This window comes from Podarcis pityusensis (assembly GCF_964106645.2).
Source record: "Podarcis pityusensis genome assembly, chromosome: 1".
NCBI classification, from domain to species: Eukaryota; Metazoa; Chordata; class Lepidosauria; order Squamata; family Lacertidae; genus Podarcis; species Podarcis pityusensis.
Window position 1 is genome coordinate 86,741,049 of NC_138028.1, and position 23,642 is coordinate 86,764,690.

The 23,642-nt window shown below is 46.8% G+C and overlaps 2 protein-coding genes across 6 annotated transcripts in view; both read right to left on the reverse strand.

Annotated features, from left to right (window-relative positions):
- The window catches only part of CFAP65 (cilia and flagella associated protein 65), a 42,398-nt gene extending 41,596 nt beyond the window's left edge, over window positions 1–802 (reverse strand). For 3 of the 4 annotated variants that reach the window (XM_080976401.1, XM_080976398.1, XM_080976399.1), the window contains exon 1: window positions 456–761. The gene's annotated coding sequence lies outside the window, so the exon portion shown is untranslated. Of the gene's footprint in view, window positions 1–455; window positions 762–783 lie in introns of those variants that run through there. The other variant, XM_080976400.1, reaches the window with a different exon arrangement.
- Window positions 803–5,080: 4,278 nt separating this feature from the next.
- LOC308460180 (uncharacterized protein) lies at window positions 5,081–22,815 on the reverse strand. Of its 2 annotated transcripts, none has more exons than XM_080976242.1 (3): window positions 22,219–22,815; window positions 9,344–9,504; window positions 5,081–8,554 (listed from the first exon to the last, which is right to left on the reverse strand). In XM_080976242.1, exons 1-3 carry the CDS (start codon window positions 22,655–22,657, stop codon window positions 8,261–8,263), a joined length of 894 nt encoding a protein of 297 aa, XP_080832368.1. In that variant the 5' UTR covers window positions 22,658–22,815; the 3' UTR covers window positions 5,081–8,260. The 2 variants fall into 2 exon arrangements, with proteins under 2 accessions (XP_080832368.1, XP_080832367.1); XM_080976241.1 differs by having other exon boundaries at window positions 5,081–8,572.
- Between the last annotated feature and the right edge of the window lie 827 nt (window positions 22,816–23,642).

Genomic DNA, 23,642 nt, shown 5'->3' on the forward strand with positions numbered 1-23,642 from the left:
TTGCCAGGTATTTTAAAAACTCATTCATATGCAAATTGGTGCCTTAAGTATTTTTTGTGTGTGTGCAAATTAGGTCACTGAGCAAATAAAGATGCTGGTTGAGCTGGGGTCTCCCTGGCACTGTGCTTTGAAACATGCCCAGCACAGCGCCTTTTGTTTTTCATGGGTACTCAATGGTACGCAGTACCGGTACCTCTTTTTTGTTGTTGTTAAAAAGTGTGGCACTTATTGTAACAGCTTCATAGTAAGTAATGGCAGGGCTCTCTTTCTAGAAAAATAGGTGCCCAAGAGCATGTAATTTTTCACATTTTTAAAAAAGGGAGTGAAGGACAGGAGATCTGGAGCGCACAGCCGGTGCCACTAAGTGGAAGGAATATCCTGCTTTCGGTGAGCCCTGCTAAGAGGGCGGCGGGAGTGTGGAGGTTGAGCGTCCTGGAGCGGGTCCCGGGTCCTACCTAATCTTCACCTTCCCACAGCTCAGGAGAGGGAAATCCTAGAACAGGCGAAGGCGGCACGAGAGGAAGATCAAAGCAGGCGAAGAACGCGAAACCGGCGTTGCTACAGCAACGAGACGCGGAAATGGCCTAGCCGAGTAACTAAGTACGGCCGCCGTGGAGGGACATTCCTATTACAAAAGGGCGTTTGAGGGCCGTCCCGGGAAAACGAGACCAAGGTGTGCGCGTCGTGAATGGGGCAAGCCGGGAAGCCGCAAGTCCAGGAGGTTTAGTTAAAAAAGAAGAAGGAAGGAAGGAGATCAGACCCCACCCGCTCCGCTCCCCGTACCTCATAACGAAGCTGGCCTGTAGAGAGAGCCCTCGAGCAAGAAGTGGCATTTCCCCTCCCCCCAAAAAGTGGCTTCTTGTCCAAACCGCCGCCAACTTCAAGAGGATTCTGTTCCGTGTAACCCCAGCATTTATTAATTTTTGCCGGCTGCGGCTCATTGAACTAGATGAGCAGCTGTTCCTTAGCCTGATCCCGCTCAGGTGCTTGAAGAAGCGGGTGGGTGTGTCGCGGGCGGAGCGGGGAGATCTAATGATCTTCTAAAATGCTGTGGTCCTCCAGATGTTTTCACTCCCAACGCCCACCAGCCCCAGCTAGTATGACTAATGGCCAGAGAGAGACCATGGGAGTTGTAGTCCAGCAACATGTGAGGGGGCAAAGCTGGAATAGATTAATGGTTTCTTGTTCGTTTGGTGTAAGATTTTGCATGGATGAAGGAATAAAGGGTAAAGGGACCCCTGACCATTAGGTCCAGTCGTGGCCGACTCGGGGGTTGCGGCGCTCATCTTGCTTTATTGGCCGAGGGAGCTGGCGTACAGCTTCCAGGTCATGTGGCCAGCATGACTAGGCCGCTTCTGGAGAACCAGAGCAGTGCACGGAAACGCCGTTTAGCTTCCCGCTGGAGCGGTACCTATTTATCTACTTGCACTTTGACGTGCTTTCGAACTGCTAGGTTGGCAGGAGCAGGGACCAAGCAATGGGAGCTCACCCTGTCGCGGGGATTCGAACCGCCGACCTTCTGATCGACAAGTCCTAGGCTCTGTGGTTTAACCCACAGCACCACCCGTGTCCCGGGATGAAGGAATAGATACAATTACATCATAATGGGATTAAATAGCAGTGTGACAGTACTTTTTTTTAAAAAAAAATCCTTCAAACTGAGAGCAATAGTATGTATTTCCATAACCAGTCCTTTTTTCATATGATATTTAACCCCTAGATCTCACTCCCAGTGTTTGGTAGATATTAGGTGATAAAGTGCATAAACAAACCATACAACTTACTCAATACCTTGTGTGTCTGATGCATAGTCATGAGGTTTTCAAATTCCATTTTGTCTCATACATGGCCATATTTTGTTACAAAACTATTGACTATATTTATTATATGTAAATATTGGGAGATATACTGGAAGTGCACACTGTGTGCAAGAGACAGTTTTGCGGGACACAGGTAGGGAATTCAAAGATGGGATGGGGAAGAGGGTTTATATACCAGTTTGATCTCTGGGTTGTAGTCAGCCGGGTCCTGCTCAGAATAAACCCACTGAAATTAATCAACCTGAGCTGGTCATGTCCATTAATTTTAATAAGTCTACTCTGAGTAGGACTAACATTAGCTACAACCTTTTGGCTAATTAGATTACCCCTCCCAAAAAATGTGGCAGCTGTAATCTTAGTCATTCATTGATCAATTCTAGATGTTTGCTGCAAAGCTGGGTGATAAAAATATTATCAGCTTTTGTTCACCTGACAAAAACTACATTGGGACAAAAGTCCTTTTTTAAATTTTATTTTTCAGTTTAACAACAATAATCATACATTAAAAAGATAGATACATACATATTTATTTTGACTCCCCTTCCCCCATTCCCTGGTTTCTTATAAAAGAATTTTTAAAACTGCATCTCCCCCTTAACACCTTTAACTTCGTTACTCTCTGAATTTCTTTTAAATTAACCTTTTAACTGCTTCGTTTTTAAATTAATCCTGCTAATGTGTTTAATTGTTCCTCAGTCTATATTAAAAGTTCTTTCTTCTTGACTCTTCATTCTTCCTGTAAGTTTTGCCATTTCTGCATAGTCCACTAACTTTGCCTGCCATTCTTCCTTAGTTGGGACAATATCTTCTTTCCATCCCTGTGCAATACATAAAATTGTTTATGTATGCAATTTTTTTCTCGTCTTTCGGTATCTCTCATTGGGACAAAAGTTCAATAGGCTTAAAAGCCAATAGCTGCCCACCCCACTCAATATGTCCCTATGCCATTTGAAGGCAATAGGTGGACTGTTCAGTATTCTTGGTGTAATCCTTGATGCCTCCTTTTCCATGGAGGTGCAGGTTACAGCAACAGCTAAAGTGACATTTTTCCATTTTTGCCGCATTAAGCAGTTGGTCCCTTACCTTTCCCGCCCTGATCTGGCCACAGTGACCCATGCGACGGTCACCTCCAGGCTTGACTACTGTAATTCGCTCTATGCGGGGCTGCCCTTGAAACTGTCCCACAAACTCCAGCGGGTGCAGAATGCTGCAGCGAGGCTCCTCATGGGGTTCCTGCCATGGGAGCATATTCACCCAGTGCTTTACCAATTGCACTGGCTCCCGGTGGAGTATAGGGTCAGGTTCAAGGTGCTGGTTTTGACCTTTAAAGCCCTTTGTGGCTTAGGGCCCTCGTATTTACTGGACCGCCTCTCCTGGCATGCCCCACAGAGGACCTTAAGGTCCATGAATAACCATAATTTAGAGGTCCTGGGCCCTAAGGAAGTCAGACTATCCTCCACCAGGGCCAGGGCCTTTTCAGTGATGGCTCTGACCTGGTGGAATGCTCTGTCGAAGAGACTAGGGCCCTTCAGGATTTAACCTCCTTCCATTGGGCCTGTAAGACAGAGCTATTCCACCTGGCTTTTAATTTGAATTCAGCCTGATTTTTTATTTCCCTTCTCTTCCCTCCCCCTCCCCTTTTATGAAGATTACCCGCTCTGAGACCCCACAGCTAATTCTCCCCTGGCCTCCTCGCTGGCCCAAGTAGGACTCATTCAGCCAGCTAGCCCTGGTGACTATCTAATGCTTATTAGATGGATTTCCCCCAAATTGAATTTTGAATTTTATTGTTATTCATGTTTTTATACTGTACTTTATGCTGCTTTTACAATTAAGTGTTTTAAATTTGTTGTTAGCTGCCCTGAGCCCGGTTTTCTGAACCGGGAAGGGCGGGGTATAAATAAAAAAATATTTTTATTATTATTTATTATATTATCCAGCATCGTCTCTCCCAAAGGTACTCTTGGGAACAGTATTATGTTAGAACATATCCCAGATCTGTTCCTGAAAAGAGGTTTTGTTCTGATGGCAAATGCACAGGCAACAGTGTCCAGCTTCCCAAGTTCCCCATCCTAGAGAGAGATCCATGGGATCTAGAAACACCCTTGCCAGTGCCCTTGGTGTTGTAAAACTGCATTGGTTCTGAGATACGGGGAGAAGGGTAAAAATGTGTCTTTAATGGGGTATGTCTGTTTACATTCTGAGTCATGCAGCTAAATGACCATAAATCAACCCTTTCCCCTCTCTCTTCAATACCACCTCTCCCCCCAAACTGGACAGGTGCCCAGATGCAGCAGAAACAATCTCATAAATAACAGCCACTAAATAACATGCTTTGTGCAGCGGCAGGGAGCCACAAACAAACTCTGCATGAGCTGAATGCCACCATCCATCACTTTAATGGGTGTACTCTGGAAATTAAACCTGTCATGGCCCATCAGGGGGAATGTTTCAGCATGTGACATCCTGATAACACACACTTCTTCCATCTTTTTCTCTGCCTCGTGCCACCTTCTCCATGTGCTTCCACTTAACCTGTGACCTTTGCTACTCCGAAGCTCTGGTGTCAGATTATGAGGTCAGTTCTAAGGATGTGGTAGGGCTTGGCTCTTCTATCAGAATTCATGGGTGCTCATGTGCCTGAGGGGGACGCGGGTGGCGCTGTGGGTAAAACCTCAGCGCCTAGGACTTGCCGATCGCATGGTCAGCAGTTCGAATCCCCGCGGCGGGGTGAGCTCCCGTCATTCAGTCCCAGCTCCTGCCCACCTAGCAGTTCGAAAGCACCCTTAAGTGCAAGTAGATAAATAGGTACCACTTTATAGCGGGAAGGTAAACGGCGTTCCGTGTGCTGCTCTGGTGCCAGTTCCTCAACCTTGGCCCTCCAGATGTTTTTGGCCTACAACTCCCATGATCCCTAGCTAGCAGGACCAGTGGTCAGGGATGGTGGGAATTTTGGTCTCAAAACATCTGGAGGGCCAAGGTTGTGGAAGCCTGGTGTAAAACGATCAGGGCTGCATTTCTTCACTTCATCCGCTGTGTGTCACTGTTGCTCTGTGCCTCTTATCTGTTTGTAAGGAGCTGTACTAACTAGTTAATTTTATGGCTCTACCTTTGAGGCAGGCCTTCCTAGGAAGCTGAAGGCAATAGTTAGGGAAGTTCTTCCCCTCTCCTAAGATGTAGTACAGTATATCCCTGGTTCTGATGTCATTACCAAACCAATGTCATTAGCTGCTGCTGTTGGCAAATGTAATGTTCAACAAAATAGTGTGAGGACACAATGCAAGTTGTGCTACATATTACTGAAGGAGAGACGTGGCTTTTAACTGAAATAAAATCCCTCATCTTAGAAGCAGTAGCAATTTGTATTCCATACTGTGGTGTACTCTATACCACAGAAGGGTAGCTCTCCAGCCATAGTGATCTGTTCTCAAGACCCCAGGGCCAAACTGTGATATTAATTATGTGGCATTCAGCAGCTATTTCCTTTGGGGGGAAGGCTCCCATTGGCACAGGAGAAAATGGTTTGATTCTCCCTCCCGATTTCCTGCAGTTCTGATGCTGGTCTGATCTCCTTTGCCTGATATCTATATTGGGGGGGAGGGAGAATGCAAAAAATGTTGATTGCATTCCTGCAGGTCATGTGTGCTTTGGCCCTTAAGATATGCCTTGCTGTATTGGCTGGAGGCTCGCCCTGTCCACCAATCTTTTCAAGAATCCCAGCCCTATTAGCAGCGGAGACACCAACCTCTGCCCCACCAACCTCAGGTTTGAACTCAAGCTGCACTTGATACCAGCCAATGCAAGTGGGGCTTCAAGTCTTGATGATGACTTTAAGGCCCACTTGGACTAGCTACACATTGGAGCGCCTGATGTTCTGAAGCAGAGTCAATCCCAGCAGAGCCTGAAGTCACCACTGATCAGCTGATGGATGCCTGCTTTAAACCTTGCTTTCAGCTGGGATCAAGTCCACTTGGATGCTCCAACTTGGAACTCAGAAACTCTGTGAATACAGAACTCTGGAAATCTGGGAATAGAGATTGCATAAAGTCTAGGCTAGATGGGTAATTGAACAGTTGACTCCTGGTGGTACATGTTGCCAAGTGTTTAGCAGGATGCTTGTGAAGAAGGAAGTCTTTATTTGTGGAACAGGTGAAGTACCAGCTGATGAATGTTTGTGGTTGGATGACTAATGAACATTGAGGTTTCTGAGGTTTGTGACTCAACAGCATGACACAGGTAACGATTACATCTCTTACTGAACCATCTTTTGTTATTCTGAAGGCTTCTAGACCACACACAGTCCCTTGTCAGAAAAGGAGGTACAGAGCAAAAATAATATTTGGCTTGCATGTGATATCAGGATGGATGTGTGTACAAACACAAACACACTTAATTTTGATTTGCCCAAGGTAAAACAGTTTCAAGTCTCCCCACTGGCTCGCTCTTGAGGGGCTCTGTCTCAGAGTGATCAAGATATGTAAGAACACCCAGCCTCTTTTATTTTTGCACTTATATTTTAAGTATCATTGTGAGAAACTAATAAACATTAGAGGTGGAGAAAATATGACTAAATTATGAATATTGCTATAGAGGGGAAAGAATGAAACATTGTTTGCCCACAGCTGTTCCTTCCTCTATGTCAGATTTCTACATGCAGCCACTGAGTTCCTCACCTTTTGTGTGAGGGCATGGGGCCTTGGAGTGCAAACATACTTTGCCCTGTCCATATAGTATTACATGTGTCCTCTTACTTTGTAGAGCAGGAGTACCCAACATAGTGCCTTTGAGATGTTATAGGACCACAACTTTTGTGGGATATAATGTACTGAGAGCAGTCAAGTACAACATTCCTTGTTTTCCTAGAGTGGACATATAAGGGAATATTTGGTCCAGCCAGTCGAAACTTCCTGTTCCTCCTGGCCTGGAGGACATTCCTTGCATGTGACTAGGGGGTGAGCATAAGCTTTCCAGACCTGGTAAAAGGACAAGGCATGCTGCCTCGCTGCCCCTCCCCTTTTCCATCTTCCTTTTGTCCTGCAAACTTCCCAGACTGCTAGCTGCAGTCATCGGGTCAACCCACATGTGGGGTAAACCTGTTTGTATATGCTTGTAACTTTAAGCCTTAAGCCTGCCTTCAGAGATCACACTGTGCTCTGCCTGACCGTGAGTAAACTTTCTTTTTATTGTTTATGAATAAGACTGTGGTGTCTTTATTCTTTTAGGAGGGATTCAAGGGGTCTTACCAGGAAAATAGTAGAACACATTGCAATGTGGGGAATCCAGATTGAACTGCATATTGTCTTAAGAAACTCACACGAATTTGCAACTAGTTTTCTGCTGTGTAAAGGGGAATGCACTCTGCTAAGTAAAGGAACTTGCTAGCGCAAGTTAGGAAGGATATTAATAAACAATATATTTTCTTCTGCCACCCTGAACATTCCCAGAACTTCCATCATTCCTGATGACTGGCACTGCTGCTTAGGACCACTTGGAGCTGTAGACCAAGAGCATCTGGAGAGCATCGTGTTGGCTACTCCTGGCATAAGCAATATAATATCTGAGTGAAAGCACAGCAATACCTGTAGAGTTGATATTGATAACTCATTCCCTGGAAGACCACACACATGGAAAGTCAGCGTATTAAGTAACCTAATCTGCTTCCTACTTGCAGCCTGATCTTATGCATGCTTATCTTCCTGGCATCATCATACGAGCACCAGAATGTACAGTTTATAACCCCCTAATGGTCATAAAAGGGGCTTATAATTCCTACTACCTGGGTTACTATTGCAATCCATCTTCCATGCAGTATCTCTAACCTCAGCATGTTGCAAATGGCTCCTAAGTACCTCCCCCAAACCATCCATTTCAACTATTTGTGAACGTGTCAGGTTCTGGACCAGTTTTTCATTACCTCCAACTACATGTGTTCTTTTTTTCTTATTTCTCCAATGAGAGGGATTCTACCCAGGGGGCTGAGATTCCCTCTTTTGCTCACCAGCCAACATTGTGGAGACAATATCTAGAGCCCTCTCTCTTCCTCATTAGCGAGGGCTGAAGCAATTAAATTGCAGGGTGGAAAGGTTCTGTCATGAAGGGTTTTGTCAGAATACATGGATGGGGAGAAAAATGCATTGAAACCACAGCAAAGCAAATCGCAGCTTGCTAGTATGCTGAAGTAAATGCCTTTATACCATCGTGAGGAGAATCCCAAGGCGCGTGCTTCCCCTCCCTGCTCCAAATACACTAATAGAACAATTACAAGATAAATATATTCCAAACACACATAAGTTAAGTGGCACAGTTTCACCAGGGTGCCAGCCCAGGCAGAGTCTTTTTAGTCTATGAGCAAAAGGAGGGCACCGATCCTTTTTCAGTGATCTAGAGTTGGTTGCTGGATGACCACCACCCCCGCCCTGCTTGTTGGGCTTATGGTCCACTCATAGCAACAAGTTCATCTCCCTGTGAGTAGGGCTTCGAACCTCCTCTTCCTCCTCTGAGCATGAGGAATCTGGGCTGTAGCTGAAGGTGTCAGCACTGTGGCGCAGGAACTGTGTGCCAGCACTGTGGCTGCTGCATTCATCGCCACCGCTCTCCTCTTCCTCCTCCTGCCCTCGCCCTTCTCCGGACAGCAGTTTCTCGGAGGCCTTGCTCACGCCCCTCTGTTTCTCAGCCTCAGCTTGTGACACCTGCTCTTTGGCCTTCCGGCTGCGTTTCCACTTCATCCTGCGGTTCTGAAACCAGATTTTCACCTGCGTGAGATGGACAGACAGACAGTGACAGGTACTCTGTTGGGAGGAGATTTCTTCCAACACTCTGGCATTTCCATTCTTCTGTCCTAACCTTAAGACCCCAGATCAGCCTTTTTCTCAACCTGCTTGCCCTCCAGATGTTTTGAACTGCAACTTCCATCAGCTCCAGCCAGCATGGTCAGTGGTCAGGGAGGATGGGATTACAGCCCAAAAACACCTGGAGAGCATCAAGGGGATGAAGGCTGCTCTAGATATTCCCATTGTCTGTGTCACTGTGCCTTCTACTGTTCCCCATACGTGGAACCATACCTTAGTTTCACCTGAACCAGATTTACTCCCATGCCATAACCTATGACTGATCACCTCCTCTTTTTTTGATAACAAGCTACCTATTTTTGCTGCACTGCACAGGAGTTACTTGCTTTCTGTACATTTGTGTAGCCCATCAACGTTCACCACAAGATTTCCTGCAGTTTTCATCTGGAAATTTGTAAAGCCACGGGCCTTGCCCTTCCAGTGTTTATGCTGGAATGTGTGTGATATACACCTAAATATATCAATAAACCTAGTGTGCTCACAGTTGATATTGTTTACAGAGCCCCGGGGTTTGGTCTATCTGTTTATTGCATGATATACCAAAGAAGTCCTTATGTAGTTTTCATTTCCGTGTGGTGATTGGTGCAAAGATCTGTATGGGAAAGTACTGGGGGAAGAGGAGAGTTCCCTTGACTGTTGCAAAGGCCATGCACCCTCTCCCCCTCTGTGATGTACCTGCGTTTCAGTCAGCATCAGAGACGTGGCCACCTCAAAGCGCTTGGGCCTTGATAAGTACTTGTTGATCTTGAACTGGTTCTCAAGTTCAAGGAGTTGCTGGCTGGTAAATGCTGTTCGGGGTCGGCGGCACTTGCCCATCAGGCCAGACTGTGGGGCAACTGAAAGGGAAAAAAAGAGTCAGGGAGAATAAATTTGACCCAGAAGGATGTTACAGGGGGCAGCTGCATAGTAAGTGCAATTTGTTTTAAACTGGTTTAATATTATATTTTAAAATTGCTGGATGGGTAATAAATCAGATTGTTATTGTGGAAGAAGGAGGAAGAGGAAAGAGGAGGAAAGGGAGGTGGAGGTCTGGGCTGTATCCTTAGCTAGAGAAAGAAGGGAACACAATACACTTTTTAAAAAAAAATCATTGCCAACAGAAACAAACTAACCAGCATGTTTATGGAGCAGGTTAAAAAAATAACCCTACTCATGGACCATTGTTTGGACAAGTAAGAAATTCCTACTCAGCCCCAAAACAGCCAGTGGACTGGGTGGGGACCAAAAATGAAGAGTGAGGGCAGAAAGTCATCTCCATTCTTCACACCAGCCTCAGGGTGCAACTGCACACCAATCATCAGAGCATCACACTCCTTCCCTTGCCCAGTGGCAGACAATGCTCTCTTCACTGGGGTGTGTGGGGAAGCTTTGCTTAAAGGTGCTTATGGGAGCACCTTTCTTCTGCAGAACAAGCCACTTCTTTCTGCCCAGAGAAGTGAGATCCAGTGTGGTGTTCTGGTCAGAGTGTTGATCACCTTGATAACCTTCTTGTTACTAATTCAATTTGGCTGCTTTATGTCATAGCAAAGCCAGTTCAGAGTGAGAACAGAAACCATTGCCCTCACTCTAGGCAAAGACTTTCATCCCTGTTCAAAGACAGTCCTCCAAAAATCACCGAAAGACTGGTGATTTTTTTGCAGGGAATAGAAGTCTCTGAAAAGAAAATAAATGGACCTTATTCTGACTCGTTCCTAGATACCACACCTCTAATTAATTCCACTGGAAACATACATAGATCCAATAAGGAAATAACACCTGTGGTAGTATTCCCTAACCAGCAGTGGCATTTGGTGCTGTATATGAGGCCCAGCAGACGCTGTGAGGAGACATAAGCTAGACGCATGGAGCCCACTGCCTTCCCTTCAAGTAATGATTTTATTGCCTCACTGATATTAACCTGCTTGATATGTTATCAGTGCTCATTTTAACAATCACAATCAATTCCGTTGGTGAAATTAAACCTCCTTTATTAGCCTAAGGTGTATTTAATTACCTCCAGCTGTCCTAAGGTGGTGATAAAGGCAGCCTGACTCCACAGAGGCCTTAGAGCGCCTATCTGACTAATGAACCTTTATCAGAGCAGCCTGCTGAATAGAGGAAGGAGGGGGGAAACTGAACAAAAGAAGCTTTGAGGGAGAGCGTTTGCCCCACACAGGCAGAACAGGAAGGGTGCTGCTGATGCCCCTAATTATCATCAACTTTATGGGCTTCCACCAGAATTAGCTTTTACTGCCCTTCACTAAATAGAGAACAGACTTTCAGTGGTGGAAGTGGGCGAGGACAGACAGGTACAGAATGCCAGGAAAACATTGCGGGAATTCTATACAAACATGCAAGTTGCTTTGATCGCAGCACACATTGAAAACAAAAGAGGTGGGTTCCTAGAGGGAAACTCTCACACCCCTGAAAAGACAATGTGCTGCCCTCCCATGGACTACAAATCCCATCATCCTTGACCATTGGTGATGCTGGCTGGGGATGATGGAATTTGTAGTCCAAAACATTTGGAGGGCCACCACATTGGCTATCCCTGTCACAGCAACATAGGAAGCTGCCTGATACTGCATGGGACCAGTGGTCCATCAAGCTAAGTCCACACTAACTGGCAATGGCTTGCCAGAGTTTCAAACAGGGTATATTCCCAGTCCTACCTGGAGATACTGGGAATTGAACCTGGAATCTTCTGCATGCAAAGCAGTTTCTCTACTGCTGAGCTATAGCCCTTCCCCATACTCTGAAACATATCTCCAAGCCCCAGTTGTCAACTAGGCGATGCTTAATTTGCAGAAGCTGAGTTAAATGAATGCCTCCATGTAAAATAAGCTAACCTGTCTGATCATAACCATGAAGGTATGTATGCATGGCTGTATCCAGCAAGGCATTTTATTTGGCATCTGCCTTTGGATTGCTTTGTACTTTTGAATCTTTGCTCCTAAGGATCTGTGTCATGGGGCTCCTTGCTGCTCTTGTATATGCCAAGAAGATGCTGAAATTAAGTTATGGGAACATGGGTAAGATTGCCTCCTGATTGAATTCCTGCAGCAAACTCCTAGGTGGTTAGCAGGAGCTGTCTGGAAATTCCAAGGCATTTCAATATTAAAAAAAGTATTTCAACAGAGTACAACATTTCAGTTTTCAGATCGACCAATCGACAAAATATAGATATTGTAGATAATTTAAGGATGACGACCCTAATCTGGCTAAAGTTAGTCATGATTAACAGCCAGCCCTATTTATGATCTTGCAAAAACCATTTATTTCAGTGGGCTTAGACACACCTCACCCTAGGAGTCGAGTTGTAGGTCCATTGAAACCCATTGCTTGCAGTATAACTCACATCTTAATTAACTTGGACTGAAGTGTTTGTACATTATGTACAAATTTAAGCTGAAACAAAATGCGGAAAAACATGTTCACATTTGAAGATGCCTATTTGAATGTCACCGTGCAAAGGGAAGGTGAGATCACAAGTCAGAGTGAGAACCTACAAGGGCAACTGTTGTCTGAAAAAAATAAAATATGCCAACAATCTAGATGTACAGATGCAAATGAGGGCAGGGGGTGTTTTCCATGGATGCAGATAAATGCAGATGATTTCCAGGAAGAGGAGTAGGAGTGTGTGTGTAAGTGGGTGGCAGCAGTGGGAAGTCATGTTTCACCAGGATGTCATGTTTTATTTCCTCTTGTTCATATTTTGAGCATTCGTATGAAATTAAATACACTCCCTAGGTGTTCTGCAGACTGGAGAAGTGTCCAGCTTTCTTTCCCTTTATTCATCTTTCATGTTGGAGAGCAGCACAGAAACATTAAGGCAATTTGAACAGACCCTTGCAAGGCAGTTCGAAAGGAGCACTATCAAGCATAAGGAAAAAACAAAAACAAATGTTCCTCAGATAATGATAAAGTGGAAATGAATATTCATGAGTATTCAAAATTCACTAGAATGTCCCATTTCACTTGTCAGTTTTCTCATATCTGTGACTTAGGCTGTGATCCTGAATACACTTACTAGAGAATAAGTATTACTGAACTGAGTAAGAGGCACTTCAAAATGAACTTTCAGATTATTTTTTAATTTTATTTTTTGATACCATGGGGTTGGGGTGCTATTTAGATTTTCAGCCTCAGATGTGGGGGCGGGGGGGAGGTTAACAAAAACGCCACAGCAAGACTCACATCTTTTCACATGGAGCCAGGATGTCAAAGATGCTCCTGTGTTCTGTTCAAACAAATGTGAATTACTACTAAGATCAAAATATTCTCCTGCTTTTCCCCTTTTTTATTTGCCACTGCCCATTACCTCAGGTGCTGGAAATGTAGCAAATCAGCACCTTATGCTTAACGCAAACTGTTAATACATAGACTTTCTATTGGCCCTTTGTCTGTGGAAGGAAAGAGAAACCCCTCCATATTGAAAACAACAACACACCTGCTTGCAATATGCTATTTTTATTGGAGTTCGTCGTTATTAAAATATTAAACTCCACCCCACCACACATCTTCTCTTTTAATAATCATCTCGATCATCTAGGCATCTTTGTTTCTCTTTTATTCTTCAGGTGTACAAACCAAAAGTATTTTAAACACAGCAAGAACGAGCATAAACAAAGGCTTTAAAGGGGGACAACTGATATTAGTAACTTGCTAAAATTTCTCCTGGAGAGTTGTAAATTTACGGTATGTTGTGAACCTCCCTGAGACCTACGCATGTAGGCAGGTATGCAAATTTAAACAAACAACAACAACAACATGTTTAAAGTGTACGTTTTCCCGAAGCACCTCTGCTTGTTGGCTGTCTGCAAGTTTTACAGTAGCCGCGCAGGACAGGACACACCTTGGCATAATAATGGCTGAATGGCCTGACTGGGTGTGCCAACAGGATGCCAAATATGCCAGCTGGGACGCGCGATCTTCTGGAGGCTGCCCTGTCCCTGTGGAAAACAGGAGCTCGGGCTGCCTGCGATGCTACCACTGTTTCATGGTTTTGCGCATTTGCTGTTTCGTTTTTATTTTCCCGGTTTGTATTATTGATGAAACGTTCACCTTCAGAGGGCTGGAAGAGAGCATCCCCCAGTTATCAAATGGGTGGCCTAGAGAAGGGTAATCCGGGGAGGCATGTGGCGTTAACATATCAGAGTCGAAGAGCCCAGCAGCAGATATGTTGCGGAGAAATGGTACTGGGCAATGAAACACTCATATTCCCTGAATTGGATTATCTTGGAAGATCAGAACAGGGGCGAGGACTTGATGACAGAACAGCCCACAACATTCGGCACAGTGCAGCCAAACCGAATGAGACAGTCAGGCACGGGCTTCGCTTTACCAAGTTGTAATTCATAGGAGCCAATCGGGCTTCACTGCTGCTCTCTCCACGGAACGTATCCGAGTTGGGGATGGCGCGTGCCTTAGATGCGGATCTAGGTCTTGTTTGCTTTGAAACTGAAAATTTGGGGTGCATATTTTCAGGAGAGGCCTATGGATACATGCATGCCCACAGTTTCCCCTGCTGCTAGCTGCCAAAGAGGCTGAGCAAAACAATACAGAAATAAGTAAGTAAGTAAGTAAGTAAGTAAATACGTATAACTACCGGTATATCAATCCAACACGAAAACTTGGTGGGTGGGTGGAGAGAGATAGAGATAGAGAGAGAAATAGAGGTGTTAGAAACGCAACATGGGATTGCGCTATGGATTTGCACACGGTTCATACTCCTTGCATAGCTTCTCCTTTGGGCACTTCAAAGACAACAACAGTGTGATTATATGCTCACAGTTTACGGACGTCGTGTCGTCGTCGTCGTCCCCACCCCCATCTCCTTGCAGTCAAACACTTCTGAAAACTGCGTTTGATTCGCTCCCGATCCTTTCGCGCTGGGAAACCACGAAAGCACAGCTGAGCGCCTGGAGGACAAACCTCATGCGCTTCGTCCTTTCCTGTTTGTGCGGGTGAGGAGGGAGGGAGCTACGCTTCAGGAATCTGCCCAAGGGGGACCTTGACGAGGTCATTTTCTTAGCCAAGAAAGCCTTCTCTCCTGACGAGCAACGCGATCCATCCGATGCACATTTACTGGAGAGTAAGTCCCATTGATTCAACCGAACCAGGGCTCACTTCCAAGAGAGAGAAATGCGCTTCGAATGTGCTTTAAAGGTCTCGCGTGCACGCAGCCACAGGCTGGCAAGTCCAGGTTGCACAACTGACGTTGATTTGGCGCTCTTGAGACAAGCCTGCTTCGCCTCCTTTCGTCCGCCCCCCAAATCGGATTTCAGGGGATATGAAGGGGGTCGGGAATTGCACTGGAAAGCCTTGGACAACAATTCCTTGAGGCTAGGTCCAGGCAAACAAATCCGAATGACAAGGTCGCCCGGAAGACCATTCAGCAACACAAGCGACCCAGAGCCGCTTTAAAACCGCACCGGCTGCGGCGTTTATAATGAAATAATTAATACGCAGGTTTTGGCCGGGGCGGCGGCGGCAGGAATCCATCAGCTAACTGATTTGCTAGCCTCCCAAGGTTGATTGTTGACAAGGATGCCCGTAGCTACGCAGATGACGCAGTTTAGGATGGGAATAAACTTCCCATTTTAAAATCACAATTAATGACCATATTAAATCAAGGGAGCGATTGATGGGTGCATTCAACCTTAATGTACGGAAGCCCCTAATGCACAGCCTCTTCAAAACCACCCACATTTTCTTTCTTTTCTCTTTTTTCCCTTCGTGTTTGAGGAAGAGACACCGTTTGGGTTAGAGCCAACACAGCGGCAGAGACAGAGCTAATCCTAACTGGGGGAAAGGGGGAATCGGCGCACACGTGGATCTGCAGCTGAAAGGCACGTAGCTCAGTTACGCTGCTGGATATTGCTTTTTTTCGTATTTGTTGTTAATTTAAGTAAAGTAAAAATGAGACGATTTTTTTAAAAAATGGCGCACATCTGCTGGAGTGGAGCTGCGGTATGATGACCCGACACGGATGAACAAAAGGTCTAGAAAGAAAGAACGCTGCATATTGAGTTCAGAGGGACTTTAAATATCCTTGGAGTGTTCAGAGTCTTACTAAATACCAGGAAGAACTTTCTGACAGTAAGAGTTGTTTGACAGTGGAACGGTCTCCCTTAGAAGGTTGTGGACTCTCCCTTCATTGATGGTAGATTTTAAGCACGGTATACAGTATTGGGACAGGGTGATACCTGTTCTCCAATCTTTTCCCCGATGTCGTACAGCTCTTGAGACAGACAGACCACAGATTAAGTGTGGGACTTACTTCTGAGCAAACGTGTACAGTGGTACCTCTGGTTAAGTACTTAATTCGTTCCGGAGGTCTGTTCTTAACCTGAAACTGTTCTTAACCTGAAGCACCACTTTAGCTAATGGGGCCTCCTGCTGCTGCCGCCGCGCCGCTGGAGCCCGATTTCTGTTCTTATCCTGAAGCAAAGTTCTTAACCTGAAGCACTATTTCTGGGTTAGCGGAGTGTGTAACCTGAAGCGGATGTAACCTGAAGCGTATGTAACCCGAGGTACCACTGTACAGGGTGGCCTTCCTAAGCGCCTTTATCCAGAAGCGGCAAATATCATGGAGTTCACGAGAACCTTAGCGATGCCTTTACTGCTCACACTGATGGCGTTTTCACACACGCGCACCTTGCTCCCTAAGTGCAGCTTTAAAATAGTGGCTTGCGTGTATGAATGAATATGCCCCCCAAAGTGCAGAATAAATGGAGTCTCCTTTCCGCGGGTAATACCCAACGGTAGTTCTAAGTAACTAACCTAACGTCCGTTGATTTCGCTAAGTGTACTCGGAGTATGAATTAGTAGGATATTACCATAGGCATTCAAAGGGCAAAGAGTCGGAATGTCTTCCTGTTTGTTTCCAGGTGATGAGGAGCATTTCCCAATTCCATAGCTACATCATTGGGGGCAGTAAGAACCGGGCCAAGACTGAGGCTTTGACCATCCTCTCTGAGGCAGAAGATAACCCGCGCGGATGCGACTTTCAGTTGATCGAGCGACCATCTCGGAAAGTTGTGGTTGTCCATTACATGATCGAGTTGTCAAATGGCCCAGTCACACGTGCATGGCAATCACATGGCTAGAGCTCCCTGTCAAAGCTTTCTTCTCTTTCCCTTGTTGAGTTATTCTCTGCGCTTGCGAACGAGACTCGCAAGCGCGGAGATATGCGCAAGGATGACCAGAGATGGAGGCTACAGGTTGGCAAGGCGGCTCTAGAGTCGAAGATTGCCTAACTGCGCCGTTGCCAGATCTCGGCGTTTCGTTCGCCCCTGAAGGCTCTTTGTAGTTGGCTGGTTGGCTACCTAACCAGTCTTCTGCCGGGTCTTACTCCTTTAATGCAATAAGCCGCAGACACTCGTCTCGCGTCGTTGACCGGCGAACAAGGCGTGAAACGAGGCTTGTCCTTGCGCGCTGGAGCAGGACAATTGCTCCGGGAACAATTTCCTCTGATGGGAAGTGGCAGCTGCGGAACTACGCTGTCACCTCTTCCTCTTCCTCCAGATCTCCAGCTCTGGGACCCTCCAACACCACCACCCGTCACGTTCCCGCTTGAAAAGAGTGGGAACAGATCGGCCGATGAGCCCTGGCCATTATCTTTGGTTAGCTTTGGTTATCTTGCATGACCAGATAATCCAAAGCGGCATGCGCAAGATCCGGGACGCTACCCAAATGTCCAGGCAGATAAAAATAATCCCCCCAAAAAGGCAAGAAGCCGTTCACCTTTTCATGCCCCCAAAGGGCCCATTCATTCACACGTGCACGGCAGGTGCTTCGCTCGCTGTCACAGCTGAACGTGTGAACTGCCTCAAGCTGAAACCACTGAGTTTAAGGCGACGCCAGTCAATGCTCCTGCCGGTTGCCACGTAGACGCCCGTGTTGCCAACCGAGTGATGAACCTGGTTTTGTAAACTCAAGACCATCTCTGTGATTTAAATCGTTGCAAATAAGAGCTGGTAGAACGAAGGAGGGCAATCGCAAGCGCCACCCTGCTAACCTGGGGATCCAGAGACCATGATGGCAGGACAGTCACCACCACCACATCCCCGTCCCGATCAGCTCCCACAGTCCAGGGGACCAAGGGCTACTGACCTCTGAGAGATTAAAGATTTGAGCTGCAGGTTTAGTGGCCAGGTTGTCTTATACCGAGTTAGAAGTAAGTCCCACTGTGTTTTCAGCCTGACAGGACGACCCTCAACCTCCCTACCTGGAAGTAATCCTAGTTGAACTCGAGGAAACATATATTTTACGTAAACCCACATAGGACTGCACAGTTAATGTTGCTTTCTGTCTGCTGTCCGTGGCAAGCGACATAGCGAGCTACAAACACAATGAGTTAGAACTGAGAGCAGAACCACCAGCACCACCGGCTCCCTCTCGCATAAGGCTACCCCTCTTGGTATCCCAGCTCCATTGGGGGGCTCAGGTAGCATGCGCTCATCCCTTGCAGACACAAACCCTGTCATCTGACAACTGACTGCAACCTTTCCTTCTTGTCCTGCTACAAGAATCTGGAGTATTCATGTGTGTGTTTTAAAGGACACCATAAAAATACTCCAGAAAATAATAATTGAAAATGTAAAGGAATGAGATGGGAGAGAGAGAGAGAGAGAGAGAGAGAGAGAGAGAGAGAGAGAGAGAGAAACAGGAAACCAAAGTGGTTTATTGAGATACTGGATCAACTGATCTCCAATTTTAAGGAATAGAAGTCTGATATTTGGGGCATATCTATCTTACTACCTGAAGACAAATTTTAGGGGCATGGGGTTTTTTTCTATGTTGAGATCGAGCACAGAATTTTAAACCATTCGCAATCATAACTAAATGCACCGCCCTATTAAATGCAGTTAAAATACTACCGTTGAAAATGAAACAGTGTAACGTTAATATCGACCGACGTATTAATTGATGGACCTGTCAATATGTTTTATTAATCCACTGCACAATTAATAAGGAATGCTTTTCAGTTGATAACCGATTCAGTGTTTAAACGAGGTTTATCAAGGTGTTTAGTCGCTGCTGCTGCTTTTCTTCAATGGAAATCCCCATTGCTTTCTCATTTGGCTCTTGGCGACCAGACGCTGGCAACACCTCCCCCCGCCCCCTTCTTTACTGAAGCGCAACTTAATTTTTTTCGAAACTGCGAAGATTCGATTTCTTTTGTATAGCAGACTTTCTGAAATGTGAATGATGGAACACTTAGCCTCTCAGCCAGTTAGGAAGCATTATAAAATCGCCTAGGTTTTTAAAGAGAAGCCAGTGGTCAGAATGAAGCTGGATAGCTTTGCAATCGGCATCTTAAAAATCTCCGATAAGGAATACGGAATGTCTCTTTCACACTCTTTCACACCAACTATTTAGATGGGGCGGGGATAGCCATCACCACCCATCTCACACACTTGTAAGCTGCATTCCGAGAAAAAGAGCCTAGAAGATGAAGAAACAGCGCAAAAGCTGCCTCTTTCTTTCTTCGCTTGTCTGCGTCGCCTGCTTCCAGCTGACAAGACAGAGACATTCTTTTTTTCTCCGCCGTTGGTAACAAATTAACTGCACCAGCCCTCCGCCAGCTCCAGCCTAAGTACCCGGAGACCTTGGGCGGATTAAAGTTCAAAACCTTTTACAACTTCCCCTGCCCGGGGTCGAGTGATTGATGTGGGAAAACTTGCCGGCAGGACAGCAGGGCTCCAGAGGTGGCTTGGCTCAGCTCAGCTCTGCCCCCACCCCACTCCGTCACTATGCCTTAGAGCCAAGTTTGGGTGCAATAAAATATCACAACCGCAGTTGCCTAATGCCTCTGAACAGGTGAATCCTGCCGCGGGGAAGCCTGGAGTCTTGCCCTAGTCGATTCCAGGCTCCTTCATAGCTCCCCTCTCTGTCTCCTAGGCAAAAAGGCGCTCGGGTATGAAGCACTCCCAAACATAGACTGTCTGCATTCGAAGCGGTGTCTGGAGCGATTTAAGCAAAGCACATTCCATCCATCGGCAGGAATAAATACCAAAAGCGGGTGTTCGACTTCCAGTTGCCTAAATGTAGTCTTTAGGATCAAAATATTACTATGGGGGAGTAAGCCCTCTTGAATTCAGTGGGGCTTGCCACTGCCTAGACACGTCTAGGACTGCACCGCAAAATGCGCTGAGGACCAGAGAAGGCCCCTACGGAAGGCAAAGAACATTCCGCCCTCTTCAACCAACCACTTTAAGACAGCTGGCTATTTTCATTCAGGAGCAGTCAGACCTAGTTATCACAACAATAGAAGCGGGTGGTAAATTTTCCTCTGGGCACTACCACATTACACAGAGCGAGGACTCACATAATTAAACACTGTCCCAGAACGACACACACACACACACACACACACACACACACACACACACACACGCAAGGACGTACTTGGGGGGCAGGTTCAGTAACGTAGCCGGAAATATATGCCTAGTTCTCTCAAGCATCAGATGGGATGGTTATGCCCAAACTTACCTCTGGACTGTACCATTTCCAACTACCCATTCCGACAGGTACGACTGCATGCTTCTTATGACAAGCCGTTCCCTTCCCATATCAAACTTGATGTCAGGAAAAAAAGATTTTAGCCTAGCCTTCTCCTTCAAATTCTTATTTTTCTATTTGTAGAAGCGTCAGAAACAAATGACTCTCCGTGAGCGCGCGAGAGAGTTCAAGGCGTTGTTGCTAATGAGGTGGTTTGCTTTGTTTTTAAGGTTTTTAATAGTATTTTAAAGTAATGTCAACAACTACTCTAAGTACACCTGAGTTCCCCTCCCAATTTATTATTTAATTTTATTTGTAAGATTGCTTACCCTATCTTCACCATGAGGTTCCAGGTTAATCTTTAACAGCCTCTGAAGACTGCCATTAACCCGCCCATTCTAAAATCTGACTCAATGCTCCTTTTTTGAGAGACCAGAATTCTGGCCTTAGGCTGCAATCCTATACACATTCCCCGGGGAAGAAGCCTCGTTGAATTTAATGGGGTTTACTTTCGAGTAGGGATGTGCAGGAGGAGTGCACCGTTATTCCCTTTTTTCTTGACAGCAATTCCCTTTTTTCTTCACTTCTCTCCAAAGCAAGATTCCTGGAACCACAGTTTAAATCACTTTCATGTCTTAGACACTTCTGCTTAACTGGGATGTAGAAGTCGTGGGACGATATTGTAGGGAAAAAAGCTAAGCATTAAATCTGCGAAGGCTTACTTGGGAATCAGCCTCACTGAATGCAGTGTGGTTTGGTTTTGAGCAACAGGAACACATAAGAGCAGGCTGAACGTCACGCTGATGGGGGCTTTGGGGGTCACCTAGTCTAACTGCCAGCTCAAAACAGGAACCTAGAGTTAGAGCACCTCCAACAGATGGCGGAAGCGCCCAGCTCGAAGACTTCACGAAGGAAAAGCCCCAGTTTTCCCCTCTCCATGACAATTGGCTCCAGTGTCGAATTGCTCTTACCATTAAAAGGTGTCTCCAAGTGTATTTCTTTCAATAACCATTTTTTAAAGCTAGGAAGAGCTAACATGTGTCATTTAGATTAGGTTGCGATGAAGGAGGATGTTAAACGTTTCAAAATATCTGTTAAGAACTTTTTATGGGGGGGGGGGGGAGGACACAGATACCAGTCTTTTCACTAGGTAAAATTGGTCGGGGGAAAATACATCCCAAAAGTTTATATAAATATTCCGTTCTTATCAGGACGTTATTGGGAGAGCACTATGGGTTCAAATAACAAATCCAGGGTACAAGTACTCTAGGCGTGCACGCCACAGGTGCGGTTAATAATTTTGCTAAACTACATGAAAAACCAGCTTACTTCCCCCCCCCCTAAACTATCTTAAACTATAAACAGAATCCACGACTGTGGGCAATTCATGCCTCAAATGGTAGAGGCTGAAGCTCGGTTTTGATAAGCAGCGCGTGAGGGCAGGTGGGGATGCTGTGATGGACTTAACCCATTTGTCGAGTCCTGTAGGATCGGATCAAAGTCCCGCCGTTCAGCACCCTAAGTGCCCACAGCACTTCACCAGACGCTTCTGGGAAGGAAATCGCCTTCCAGAAAGTGTCATTCAGAAGCACGCAGCCATCGTGACTAGGAGCCGAGGACGGACTCGTATCCTTTTAACCACCTGGTAAGCCAGCGGCGAGAGCCACATCTTGTGACAGTGATTACTGTCCACAGCCACAATGACAGTGATTGCCACTGCACACCCTGCAATCTTTACCTACAGTTTTTGTTTTGATGGATGTGTGTGTCGTTTTTAGCCTCTTTCGCTTTTAAATAACGTCTTCGCAAGATGCCATGACCTTTTCCGCGCGCTCCTACTACCTGCCCAACCGAGAAGCAGAAACGGACCCCTCCAGAAGTAGAAATGGATCAAGAGGAAACGCGCAGTTAAGGAAGGTCGCACTATATACCGGAATGTGTTTCTTTTCCCGGGCGTAGCTCATTGGGCTCCACCAGTGGCCCTGGAGAGACTTTCGCCATGCGCCCTGGGCGCACGGTGTCCTCCCGGCTACCGGAGGCTCCGGAGCTGGGGTCTTACTCACCGTGGAAATCGGGAAAGCGGGGGGCCATGATCCCCGCGCGAATCCAGTGCTCCAGCGGGACGGCCCCGGCGACGGCGGACGCCTTGAAGTGCTCCGGACCCGGCTGAGGCAGGTGGGGGAAGGCGGCGCTGTAAGCGAAAGCAGGGTGCTGGCTGGCCAGAGCCGAGATCGGGTAGAGAGGGGGCGGGTACATGGCGGGCAGGCCGCCCAGTCCCGGAGGGGGAAAGTTCAACAAGCCGGGCTTGGGGATGAAGGCGGCAGGAGGCAACGGGGCCACCATGGAGGGCGCGCACGGCGAGGGCGTCTCGTTCCGCGCGCAGGAGCCCGGGCTCCCCGTCGAGCTTTCGGGGGAAGCGCTCTGCGCGGGTCGCTGGGGCTCCTCAGCCAGGAGGGCGTCTATGCGGAAGCTTTGAGATTTCTCCATGGCCTTCTGCATCATGGCCCCCTCTCCCCAGGAGCCTTTGGGGAAAGCGGCAAGCCCCTTCGGCACGCCGTCGCAAGGGCGAGATCTCCTCCTCTCAGCGGCCAGGCAGACTCCAGGCTCCTTCTCGCGCGGGGTCGGAGGCTTGGAAAGGCTTTCGCTCCTGCACGCGCACCTGCTCGCCCCCTCCTCTGGAGCCACTTCTCCTCGGTCGCTCCTCCTTTCCCTCCCGCCTCCGATCTCGCCTGACACGCGAGGCAATTGTTTGAAATCTCCTCCCCACCTGTCTATTGGCTCCCGGCCCTTTTGTCCATACCGCTGCGGATCAGGAGCTGCTGCCCAAGTCATGAATAGCACACTTTGGAAGGCAGTTCTGAAGTAGCCTGAATAAAAGGGTAGGCTCACACCCAGTGCATTTACTGCAGAACCCGTCAGGCATGTCCAAAGTCCGTTTCGGGGGCCTAATCCGGCCCGCCAGTCTGTTTAATCCGGCCTCTGTGGCAGTTTATTTCCTGGGGTAAAACCCTAAAAAAACCCCTCAACTTCAACCATTAAAAAAGCCCAACAACTTCAATCCTTATAAAAGGTTAACAACTTTGGTTGGCCCTTTGGTCGGCCCTCACGGTCCTTCACTTCATCAAATCTGGCCCTCTTTGAAAAAAGTTTGGACACCACTGCAAGGCTTACAGAAATAGCGGTGGCTGCTTTCAGAGGATACGGTCTTGAGAACCATCGCGGCCCCTTTCACAGGGTAACATGGAGATCACCCTGGTTTTTCAGCTGTTCAGCTGGAAAATAGGGGCCAATCCTCCTGCACTGGTTGACAATACATGCTGAGGACTAGTAACTTGTGGGCTTATATTGCAAAGCTACAGTAGCCCCCCCCCCCCCGCCAGCCTTCTGCAAAGCCTTTTTAGGACAGAGGCTAATTCTTTGACATGTGGCCACAGTATTATACTCAAGAACTGTTGTCCCGGTTGCTAGAACTAAACCGAGGGGCGCC